Genomic DNA, 13,014 nt, shown 5'->3' on the forward strand with positions numbered 1-13,014 from the left:
ACTAATACCCTTCAGACATATGCACAAGCTTCTGGCCAATGCATAAATATGGAAAAATCATCAGTTCTCTTTAGTAGCAACACACCAGTTTCACAGAAGGAGTGGATCAAGACCACTCTTGGAGTAAAGGAAGTGGAGCGCTTTGAGACTTATTTGGGGCTGCCTACGATGGTGGGCCGTGTAAAGTACCAATATTTTGCTTATTTTAAGGATAAATTTTAGAGGAAATTGCAAGGTTGGAAGGGCAAGTTGCTCTCAAGAGCTGGGAAGTAAATTTTAATAAAAGCGGTGGCCCAATCGATCTCGACATACACAATGGGTGTCTTCTTGCTACTTGTAAGATTATGTGATGAGCTAAACCAAATGTGTGCAAGATTTTGGTGGGGACAAGCTGAAAATGAAAGAAAGATACATTGGAAGAGTTGGGGGCTGCTATCTCAATCAAAAAGGAAGGGTGGTATGGGTTTTCGTGATCTAAGAGCCTTTAATTTAGCCATGCTAACAAAGCAGGGTTGGCATATAATGCAGAATCATGAGTCTCTCACATTCCAATGCCTAAAACACCGATACTTCCCCCGGTGCAATTTCTTGGAGGCAGATGATTCCATAAATAGTTCATACGTTTGGAAGAGCCTAATGGTTGCTATACCCATTTTGAAACAAGGAAGCTGTTGGAGGGTAGGGAATGGGGCATCAATTAGTGTTATGCATGACAAATGGATTACAAACCATACTACATGTTAGGTCCTTCACCCCCCTATAGTGCAGGAGTGGGAATGGAGGGTCTTTGATCTAATAGATCCGAATAGGAGGTGCTGGGATAGAGAGCTGATCTGGAGTAAATTTCATGAAGAAGATGCGGAAGCAATTTGTCGAATGCCCCTGAGTAATCGATGTGTGGCTGACCGGTTAATGTGGCTTTACAATAGAAATGGCAAGTACTTGGTAAAATCTGGTTACCACGTGGCGAAACAGGTACTTAGAACGGATGAATGGGTTGAGTGCTCATCGGGTTCGGGTGGATTAGAGGTATGGATGAATCTGTGGAAATTGAATGTCCCTAGCAAGATTAAACTGTTCGCATGGAGGGCCTATCAAAATATATTTCCAACACGTGTGAACTTAGCTCGAAGGAAGATTATTGAGGATGACTTATGTGAACTGTGTAAATGTGCTCCGAAAAATGGAATTCATGTGTTATAGGAATGTGGGGTTGCGCGAGGTATTTGGGCAGGAAGCTTGGTGAAATTACAAAAGTTCACTCAAGGCCAAGGTGATGTCTTACAACTTTTAGCTGAATTGTTGCAAAGGTTGTCGACCGAGGAGTTTTAAGTATTCTTGCTTATGTCTTGGCTTATTTGGAACCAGCGGAATTCAGTGATTCATGGAGGCAAGTGAAGGATCCACGATAGATTCTTAAAAGGGCTGAAGATTTCTTAACAGAGTATCATCAAGCGCAAGACCAGTTGGTGCTTCCGCAGAACGTCCAACAACAGTCAAATGGGTGGCAACCTCCTCATTCTGACCATTACAAGTTGAATTTTGATGCGGCTATATATACAGATTTGGGATGTTTAGGGGTGGGAGCTATTATTCAAAATGAGAGGGGAGAGGTTATGGCAGCTCTGTCTGCTAAGGGACCATTTGTTCAGGATAGTGAGGAAGCTGAGACTTTACCTTGTCGAAAAGCACTTGAATTTGCTATAGATGTGGGATTTTCAGACTTGATAATTGAGGGTGACAATGTATCGGTAATGAGAGCCGTGGCATCAAATTGTATGGATGGGTCCAGACTAGGCAACGTCCTTGAAGACATTCATTGGCTTGTAAGGGGTTTGCGATGGAGTTCCGTTAGCTGCGTGAAGCGAAGTGCCAATACCGTCGCCCATTCTTTAGCCCGTTTTGCTAAAAATGTACCAAATGAGCTGGTTTGGATTAAGGATAGTCCACAACCTGCTAGAGAAGCTTTGTATAATGACTCATTGATTTTCAGTTAGTTGAATGAAAGTCCACGTTTCAAAAAAAAAAAAAAAAATACACATGTCAAATTTTGTATCAATCAGATATTATTTATTATGTGATCTATAGCTAATATTAAATATAAAATAATAATAGGACAATTATTCCACATTCATAATAATATATATTTATTATTATTATTAGAATCTAAATTTAAATTAGAATACAAATAGAAAAAGAATGGAATAAATTAATAAATAAACAAATGTTCCACTTTATAACTATAATTAATATACTATTATTCATTATAATAATAACTTATTATCATTAAATAAATCATTAAATTATGAAATTGAATGATCAGGTTTGTTACTTTTTTAATTTTAGTAGAAATACCACCAATATCTCTATTCTCCCTTGAAATAAGAATACTTTGACTAGGATTTTATGAAAAAAGCCAAAGCCCCTTATCGGATTTGAACCAATGCCTTACGCCTTACCAAAGCTTATATTTTATTTATAATTTTAAACTACAAAAATTTGCAATCTAAATAATTTATTGATGACATAACTATTGATCTTTAATTTTCTATAAATTTTGTAAGTATGGAGGATATAAGAAGAAGATGTTATTCAATGGTGAATTTGTCAAAATTCACCTTCAATAAAAAGATATTGAATAAGGTTGTAGCCTTAGGCTATAACTAATTTTGTAGTTAAACTTTATTCTCAACAAATTACAATAGTCTATACTCCTAAAACATTGTCTTAGGTTCTATATGCAACCTCTGCAAAATACCATGCTTGTTTTCCTACTATTATAGTCCCTGAACCACTTTCATCCTGTAGTGATCTTGCATATGAACAAATCTCGCTCGCATGAACTAAAAATATTGGCAGCCTAAAGAACTACTCGAATATTTGTAGCAACAATGAACTCTTTGGAAGCAAATTCTGCACATTTAACGATGGTTTAGTGCCATGGGTGCATAGGAACAGGGCCGGCCCTAGGCTTAGGCCAATTAGGCCATTGCCTAGGGCCCGCTCACTAGAGAAGGCCCCAAATTTGGGGGCAAAATTTTTTTTTTTTTTTATTTATAAATATTTTTAGGAGATATTAAAACATTTTAGTTTACATTTTTTTTTCACTATTAAGAAGGCTCAAAAAATTAAGTAATGCTAAAAATAGAGATAATTAAAACAAATTTAAATAAATAGGTCTTACAAATAGACGTGTTACTAATTACAAGTAATTAAAATAGAAAAATCTTAAAAATACTATAAATTTCACTACATAACTTTTATTTATTTAATTATTTTTATACAAAATAAAAATTATACTATAGTCTAATCTAAGTGTATATGTGTGCGAAACTCTTTTCTAAACACTTGAATCTCGACCATTGCCCCCCACACCCCATAAGAACTTATATTTGTGGAGTGATCACTACACCAAGGGTGCGTGGTGGTCTTTATAACTTTTATAATTTGATGTGACAATGAATATGATAGGTAGATTTTAACAAATTATTGAATGCATTTTTGAATTAATATTTGTGATTTGTGATATATCTTTGTAATTCTCATGTTGTAAATTTTATAATATTTCTAGTATCTTTGTGAGCCTCATGTCATTGATCACATTCATTACAACACCGGTTTGTAGTTAAATTTGTTATAACTTTAGCATTTTCTCCCAAAAAAAAATCATATTAAAGAGTAAAAAAAATGGATTTAAAAAAATTATTATATAAAATGCTAGTTAAATATTATTTAAGTGATAATATAAAGGCCTCATTTGAAAACTTCGCCTTAGGTCTCCGAAACGCTTGGGTTGGCCTTGCATAGAAACACATAATGGTTTTTCTTGTTTTTGCTATAGGCATGGTGATGCTTTTCTATGTTTAGGCTCAAGAAGGATTTAAGATCCGAATGTTTTAGCTTTGGAATGGTACCTTCGTTGCTTCTAAAAATTGTGCAACAAGTTGTTTATATAGGTGTGCTTGTGCACAATAGGGTCAAAAGACTCAAAACATATCAAAATCCCCTTCTTTTAGTAGAATCCAAATCATAGATTCCAACAATTTTGAGTGAAATTCTTAGAGGCAACATAGTACCATCTTCAAAAATTATATCTCACTTGATCATTTGCAGTCCAAATTTGGTCAAATTCGTGTCATCAAAGTCCTGAATTCCACATTTCAATAAAACAAGTTTCACTAAAATATTAAATATAGCACGAAGAAAAGTGGGCAAAATATCATAAAACTTGTTCTCTTTGAGTGAATCGAAATATTGTTGTCTATGAATGAGATTTAACTAGGATCCCGTGCTCACATGATGTAGTAGGGGAACTCGAACCCCTGTCTTGAGGCAATTTGGCCCAACCTCTTACCACCAGACTAATAGTGTGTTGTTTCTCTCACACACACACACACCAAAAAAAAAAAAAGAAAAGAAAAGAAAAGAAAAAAGAAAAAAGAAAAAAAAAAGACTAATAGTGTTTTTTTTTTTTTTTTTGGTGAGAAACACTACTAATAGTGTGTTGATTGCATAAATATCTTGCTTACATGAATATTTCTCCAAACAATAGAGGGAGGTCTTAGAATTACAATAATCTTTAGGGCATTACCATAATTCTCTCGATCTTCTCTCCCACAAAACACGATTTGGTGTATTAACAAAATCTCCGCAAAAATCGACCTCTTCTTCCTGTCCTCTTCAAAAAAAAAAAACCATTTCACATTCATTTATTCACAGTTTCACACTCTCACTCTCTCTAAAACCCCAAACCCTTTCCCCTTCATTTTCCCGCCATTTCTCGCTCCCCAAACACAGCTCGACGAAGAAGAAGAAGATGAACGCACTCTAGGGCATCTCCCCCCTTCACTCTTACCTGCCACTCCATTTTCCATCGCTCTCGGAGGAAAATCGGGCGATGGTTACTTCGAGAGATGTACAGGAGATCGTCTCCAAGCTCTCCTCCGATAAAGCCAAAGCTCGCGAAGTAACTCTCCTCTTTCCTTTCCTTCTTTCACTTCTCTTTTTCTCTTCCCTCCATTCCGACGGAAAAGGAAAGAAAAATGATTATTCGGTTTAAAAAAAAAAAAAAAAAACACGATAATGAAAATTGTTGACTGAACTTAAGACTAAGTTTAAACGATATGCGTTTATTTAATTAGTATGTGATTCACCAAAATTTGAATTTCGGTGAATTTGTACCTTTATTTTTGCTGTTAGTTCTAATACTGAAATGATTAGAGTGAATAGTTCAGTTATACGAAAACCCTATTGTTTGATTTTTCCTGTATTTTCTTGTTAACCAAACAGAGATTTAGTGTACTCATGTTTCTTCTTGATTTCATCCAGAAACCAAAAGAGAAAAAAGAGAAATCCTACGTTCGCAACATTTTCAGTTGTTACTGGTTGATACTGATGTAACAACTTTTACCACCTAGGATTGGCTATGAAAGTGTTGTGGATAGCGCTTTGTGAAACCAAAAATGTGATAAAAAAATATGAACTCAATTGTGCGAAGAAATAGTTGTATGGGGCTTGGTTTGGTGAATCGGTCAATCCGTGATACGAATTATGATTTAGTTTACATGTTTTACTTGGTTTCCAAAGTGAATTTTTATGGAGGTTACTCTCATTGTTTTATTTGGAAGAATGAGTACAAAGCTCTATTCAATTGAGACGGATTGCTTTGGTTCATGAATGCTTGTGTTTTCCTGGCTTAATAGTTGAAAATTTCGGTCCTCTCATTATTCACTCTCAATTATCTACAATTAAATGAATGTTATTCTATGCTTCTTTTTGTCTAATTTGTGTTCTGAGTTAATTCATGCTTTAATATAAGCTTGTTTATTTCTTGATTTCACCCTGAAATTAAAAAGAAAAGAAAAAAAAAGGAACCCATTACGTGAAATAGTTGTATGGGGCTCAGTTCTGTGATACGGTCACACAGTGATACAAGTTCTGATTTATTTTCTATGTTTCACTTGGTTACCAAAGTGAATTTTTGTGTAGGTCACACCCATTGTTTTATTTGGAAGAATAAGTACAATGCTTCATTTAATGTTTGTGCTTTCCTGGCTAAATTTCAGTCTCTCATTATTTACTTTAGATTATCTGCATTTAAATGAATGTTATTCTATGCTTCTTTTCGTTTAATTTATGTTCTGAGTTAGTGTACGATTTAATGTATGCCTGTTTGCTTCTTGATTTCATCCAGAAACCAAAAAAGAAAAAAAGTCAATTATGTGAATTAGTTGTATGGGGCTTGGTTCGGTGAATTGGTCACAATGTGATACAAATTTTGATTCAGTTTCTATGTCTTACTTGGTTACCAAAGTGATTTTTCGTGTAGGTTATTTGATACAATCTGCTCAGGGTAAAACTTTATGTGGATTTGATGTATTCCATTGTTTTATTTGGAAGAATGAGCACAATGCTCCATTCAAGTGAACCAGATTGCTTGGCTTTGTGAATGATTGTTTTCATGGCTGAATAATCATAATCTTTGGTCTAACTTTAGATTATTGGCAACCAAATGAAAGTAACTCTATGGTTCTTTTTTGTTTAATTCATATTCTGAGTTTGACGTATGTGTGTAGGAAGGGATAAAGTTGTTGAATACATGGTTAGAAGGAGAAAGATCGATTGCCTTTTGTAAATTTCTTGGTCAGAACACTGCAAATCTAAGACCTGATGAAATCCCTCATTGTAAGATTGAATTTTAATCAAAATTACATGTATTTTTATGGGCATGGCCTCATTGAAAGCAAAATTAAATGGTCTTGTTTTGGTTCTGCAGCTGAGACATGGCCTTTTCTTGTTACTTTGCTGATTCAATGTACATCATTGGAAATATCCTCAAGCAAGAGACGATTGCCGAAATTGATATATGCAAAAACTCTTCGAATTGTTGTTCAACGGGCTGAAGATGCTAAATTTTCTGGTAGTTATTGAATGACATAGTTATTTATAGGGTTGATATTGATATTGAATGTATGTGTCAGATAATTTTTAGAAAAACATATGTCTGCCTTATGTTTTACAGGTGCATGCTGAAACCTAGTTTCTAGTGGGTATTAAATTGACTTATTTATTGATATACCATAAGTTTTTATTTGGAAACCACTCAGCTTCTCATTGGAGTTCTTTTCTACAATGCAAATCTTCTACTTTGGTGGAAACATGGTTAAACTGAAAACTTGTTACTAGTATGTAGCATTTTAATTAAGCCGATGATGAAGTCTAATAGATGGCTGTCAGTTTTTGGTTAACTGAAGCTCTGTTTTCTTGCTTAGAGAGCAGAGCGTAGGACTTCTTATTTGAATGTAACTTAGTTTATGCTGGTTTTCTTGTATGTAAATCAAAATCCAGTTATTAATTGTCATAATATCTTCCCATTCCATTGCCAGTTTTCTCAGCAAAAAATGGAGGGATTGTTTAAAGAAAGAATTCTATATTGTACCATCCTGACATGATTGTTATTTATGAAGTTATTTGTATGCATTAATAGATATTATTTTTCTTGGAATTGACACTAGGAGATTTTGTTTGGGTTCATCCTCATTTCAGGCAAAATGCTGCCTTTGTTATCTGCGGTTAAATCGCTTTTTAATCACATATGGGATGTCTTAAGCAATGTTCCAAGCTTTCAGTCCGAATATGGGGTTATTCTCCGGCATCTTTTGGCTGTTAGAGATTATCGTTTCCACATGAGAAAGCGCATATATTGCAGTGAGTTTTTCTTTTAAATGATCATGAGGCAGACGTGTCTCCTTCTAATTGTTAAATAATACAGTCATTAACAATCTTCTCTCTTTTTCATATTCTGTTTTGGCAAGACTTGGTGCTTCTTTACATGGAGAAAGTGGAAACAAGTTTGGGTGAGAAGATTGATGGTCAATATAATCCCAAAGAGGAGGTCTTTCGATGCATCCTTACTCTCCAATCACTTTTGGAAAATCCTCCTGGAGATTTCCCTCATACTTTTAGGGATTATATTATTAAGGGGTTTGTTGGGATTTTCTCTTACATAAGGTAAGTCATGAATTCACCCTGCTCCTGGTGAAAGGAAAAAAAAAAAAAAATCACCTTGCTCCCCCCCACTCCCCAAATTGAAATGATGTGCTTTTTTGTGATTTCTTTTTGCTGATAGTGGTTGTGTACATGCTTTTTTCATTGTTTTTACTGTTTCAGGGATGAGGGAAAGATTTCACGCAAGCTTATTGAGTGTGTTAATACATTCTTGTTAAAGGATGGGCCAAATCTGGGCAGTCAATCCCTGGAAATCCATAATTCTGTGCAGCAATTTGTGTTCCGTTGTTGGTTGACAACCCATGATCGAGCACTTAAGGTTTCTTTATCTTATATTTTGTAATGATTTTACTTATCAAAAAAATATTTTGTAGTGATTGTCTATTTTGATGGCTAAAGTAGAATTTTGGTCATTGAAATTTAGGATTGATTCTATTTTAGTCTCTAGATTTTAAAAAAGATCTAATTTTGACCTTGAAAAATTTGGACAATGTAATTTCCATTCACATTGATGATGATGCCGTTATAAAAATTACTGACAAGCTATTGTTTATCGAATGGATGGAAGGCTTGCATCACTCAAAAGTTAAAAATTTCAAGAATGAAATTGGAAAATTTTAAAATTTATGGAGCGAATTGGAAACTTCTCTCTATTTCATGGACCAAAAATATGGTCTATGCATTTGAATGTTTCAAATTGCTTATATATATATATATATATATATATTGTGTTGTGTGTGTGTGTAATGTCCATACTTTATTTTGCAGGATGCACTTATTCAATATGCCAGGTTACAACTAAATTTAACTAGAGGTGGTGCTGATGCGGGTTCTTTGGTAGATCAACTTTTGGACGTAATTTGTAAGGAACTAGATCAAAGCAATATATCCAGCACTGGTGTGCCTTGGTGAGCGTTCTTAACTTTCCGTTCCCTCTTTTTTTCTTTTCTTTGGTGCGTGTTTATTGGTGGATTTTTTTGGTATTGATCTGAGTAATGATTATTTATATATTCTTTGTTGTTCAGGAATGATGCCACTAAAGATGATAAATTTGGGACTTTAAATAGTTCACAATGTGGTTTGGTGGAACTTGCAGCTGTTGTATTTTATCGGGTAGTTATTCGACTCCTTTTGTATCTCGTACTTGTATTCAGTTAGCAAATGATGCTGTGTGATCCAATCGGATTTGTCTTTATCATAGAGCTTCTTCTCAATTTGAAGGTTACATAAAGTAACTTCAAGGACTGTTGCCAACCCCTTTGTGTTTGCTAATTTAGTGGTTTTAGGTGGTACAGTGTTGTAAAAAAGTGCCCGTTGGCCATGTATAATTTTTGCTTACTTTATTTGTTTGATTTCACATTTCAAACAATTTACCAATCATGTCATTTTATATATATATATATATATATATATCTCAACTCCTTATTATCTTTTGTTTGGATAATTTGGAGAATTAGACAACCTGAGAAAAGTTAAGAGTAATGCTTGTTTCAGTCTAGTTACTCCCCAGCTTATCTTGTTTATCTGACTAAGGTACATTTTTTCAAAGTCTCACTTTTTTTTCTTCCTCCCCTGCCCCCTTCTGTTTATTGGTGTAGCTGTACTTTTACATACCTTATTTTTTAATCTATAAGCCAAGAAAATAAGCTACCCCAATTCCTTTATTATTATTATTATTATTATTTTATTACTATTGTTCTTATCATTATTATTGTTTTCCTTTATTTTTTGTGGTGGGAGAGAAGCCCTGGTTACTGGCTAATATGATTTCACTCCACAGGCGTGTATTGGCACAGCCAAAGCACCATCAACTCAAAAGCGCCTTAAGAGGGAGCATGCTTCTGCCCATTTAAAAGAGGCTCTCATGAAAGGAAAATGGCTATGGTAAGTTTTGAGACTGATTGGTATGAAGTTCTCTGCTGTTTAATATTTCATTGGACCTATTGTCTGCAGGTAGATATTAATCAAAGTTCTATTCATCTTCCAATGTCACTCATATTACTATGGATAATTAGTGATTAATATTTTTTTTGATAAGTAATAAAGATGTAAATTCAAAAATACTACCTCATGCAGAAAATCATAAGGCAGAGATAAAAATTACAGAAAAAGATGATAAAAAATAGAAAGAAAAGATACTAATTACAAAGAAGGGAGTTAAGGAACATAGGGAGAGAATCACTAGAGGTGAGTTCCCAAGCCCTAGACCAATCAAAAAGGGAGCCATTGAAAGAAGCCAATAACTGATCATCGGAACTTTCCATGTCCTCAAACGTCCTCCAATTTCGCTCCCTCCACAGACATCACATTAAGCACAGCGGAGCTAAATTCCAAATGCTAGACTAATGCTTTCTAGGCCAATTCCACCAACCAAAGAGAGTATCGGCAACTGATCTTGGCAAGACCCAAGAAATCCCAAAAGATCTAAACACCAAACTCCACAACCGGTAAGCCTTACCACAATGCAGTAGCAAATGATCCACCATCTCCCCATTACAATGACACATAATGCACCAGTCAACAAAGTCCATCCCTCTACCCCTCAAATTGTCACCTGTAAGGATTTTATCCCATACAGCAGTCCACACAAAGAAAGAAACACGCCGAGGGGCCTTAACCTTCCAAACACTTTTCCAAGGAAATATAATGGGCAAGGGTCCCCTTAACTTATTATAAAACGATTGGATATCAAAATCCCTATTCTTTGTCAACTTCCGTCGCATATGATCTCCGTTCTTTAGCGATTAATGTAGTAGTGATTCATGCGTACTTTATTGGATGTCATGATTTGCTATATGGAATAAATAATATTTGGATACAAATGGAAAATTTCTTCCTATCTATATGTTCTTCCCACTCTACAAATTTGTATTTAGTAAAATTTGGTATTGGAAACATGTTGACTTAAAATAATAGAAGATGGATGAAGCCAATGAGCTATAGCTTAATTGGCACTTCCTTTTCCCATAATAATGGGATGGAGGGTGAGGTTGTGGGTTCAAGAGTGAGACCCACTAAGTGCATGTGTCACCTTTAAAAAAATGAAGAAGATGATGAATTCCGCCATCAAGTAATTTCTTTTTATTTTAGGTGAATAGTAACGTGTCTTAACTTTCATTTTGATCATTTTGTTTTGGAGAAGAAAGGTTGACATCATGATCATGAGATTACAATGCTCTGTAAGGGTTGGCTTTGAAGAGGAATTGTCTGTTGTCTTATAAAAAGATCTACACATGAGGAATGTTTGGAGAAAAGAGTTTCCATAAATTTTTAGTCTTTTGAATAAAGTGGAGAAGTGCTTTTAGAGTTTGAAGAAGGATTTGCAAATAAAATCATCATTGTCCTCCATTTATTCATAACAAAAATGTTATGTATGTCAGTTAATTGAGTGGCATGTTCCCATGCACAATTATGATTAGACCTTTTGAATATCAGTTTATGAAATTGAGCATTCATGCATGCTTTTTATTATATTTTATTTTTATAGACAATTGATGCTTGTCAATAATTGGCTTGGATTTTCTTGTTCTCTGACATACTAGATTCAGTGTAACAGAGTTACAAAATCAAATCTTTATATACATGGCCCATGTCCCATATACCTGCTGTTATCTTCTTCTTTTTTTAGAGGATAATTCAGTGAAAATTTTATCATCACAAGAACAGAGAAATACAAAGGTAGAAAGACCCCTTAGGGAACTCAAAGAACCTGATCCAGATCAAACTACAATAATACAGAGCACAAAGCCACGCAATCTATATTACCCACCAGCGATTTGGCATTGCATGGATCATACCTAGAGGGATTCCAGACTTGCTCTTTGTCTGGTGGAATTGGTTGGGGAAGCATTCATATAACATTTGGAATTTAGTCCCACTGTGTTTATTTTGGTGTCTTTGGAAGGAGCGGAATCGGCGAACTTTTGAGGATTTGGATAATTTTGGAGATCAAATGCTTGCTTCTTTTAGTGCAACTCTTTTCGATTGGTCTAGGGCTTGGGAACTTACGTCTAGTGATTCTCTCCCTTCTTTTCTTAGCTCTCTTCTCTTTTGTAATTAATTTGTTGTTTGGTTTCTTTCAGCTTGTTTGTTCTTTTTGTTCTTTTTTGTATTTCTTGGTGTGTTTTGTGCTTTTTATGCATTGAGAAGCCTTTTCGTATATATATCATTCTTACTTATAAAAAAAAAAAAAATTACCCACCAGCTCACAGGAAAGGAAGCACCCAATCAAAACAGAGTTTACACTACTAAAAACCAAAAAACACATCAGGTCTGCTAGTGAGGTAGACACTCCCTTTGGTTATGATGATTAGCTATTACACAATAAAAGCCCCAATTGGAGGCAAGAATGCTACTATTAGAGGCTTGAATATGGAGCTTAGCCTCCATTCTTCCTCTGACATCCCTTTCAATGCTTTTGATCAGCTGGTCTTCTGTTTTAATGCTCCCTCCATGATTTGCAGAGTTACTATAGTTTTTAATTCTTTACTACAACATGTAGATATTAGTACTACTTTGAAATATATGAAACAAAATTCCCTAAATAAATGGCTGAGTATTTGAATGGTAAAATATTGTTACACACTTTTTAGTGTACATTTTGCACAAACAACGTCCATAATTTCACACACGTTGTCCACATTTTTTAAGCATGTCCATACTTGACAGTTGACACATGAAACGGGTGATGTAATGCGGACAATGTACACTAATCAGTTTGCAATAATTAATGCCCTATATGAAAAGACCAAGTTTAAAACTAGTTTTTGGTTGGAATATGTATGTGAAAAAGCCTAAATTTAAAAACTTGTTTTCACTTATCAAAAAAAAAAAAACTTGTTTTGAAAGAACTAACTCTAAAACTATCTTTTTTATGGAAATATGTTTGCTCCAATTTAAATGAAAATGGGTAAAATTTATAACCGGTTATATAGTTCCTAATTAGTAGGATTCTAATCTATGGCATCTCAAACACGTTCTTAAAGTGTTTTTTCTTTCCCCATCCCA

The 13,014-nt window shown here is 34.5% G+C and overlaps 1 protein-coding gene across 3 annotated transcripts in view; it reads left to right on the plus strand.

The window, feature by feature from the left end:
• The first annotated feature begins 4,565 nt into the window (after positions 1–4,565).
• LOC115965445 (serine/threonine-protein kinase ATM) overlaps positions 4,566–13,014 on the plus strand; it is a 57,687-nt gene continuing 49,238 nt past the window's right edge. For 2 of the 3 annotated variants that reach the window (XM_031084670.1, XM_031084671.1), the window contains exons 1-9: positions 4,569–4,966; positions 6,576–6,684; positions 6,776–6,919; positions 7,546–7,707; positions 7,815–8,010; positions 8,170–8,326; positions 8,776–8,915; positions 9,033–9,120; positions 9,788–9,891. In XM_031084670.1, coding sequence (XP_030940530.1) covers positions 4,898–4,966; positions 6,576–6,684; positions 6,776–6,919; positions 7,546–7,707; positions 7,815–8,010; positions 8,170–8,326; positions 8,776–8,915; positions 9,033–9,120; positions 9,788–9,891 — 1,169 coding nt within the window. In that variant the 5' untranslated portion in view covers positions 4,569–4,897. Of the gene's footprint in view, positions 4,967–6,575; positions 6,685–6,775; positions 6,920–7,545; positions 7,708–7,814; positions 8,011–8,169; positions 8,327–8,775; positions 8,916–9,032; positions 9,121–9,787; positions 9,892–13,014 lie in introns of all 3 variants that reach the window. The other variant, XM_031084672.1, reaches the window with a different exon arrangement.

This window comes from Quercus lobata, chromosome 10, assembly GCF_001633185.2.
Source record: "Quercus lobata isolate SW786 chromosome 10, ValleyOak3.0 Primary Assembly, whole genome shotgun sequence".
Lineage (NCBI taxonomy): Eukaryota > Viridiplantae > Streptophyta > Magnoliopsida > Fagales > Fagaceae > Quercus > Quercus lobata.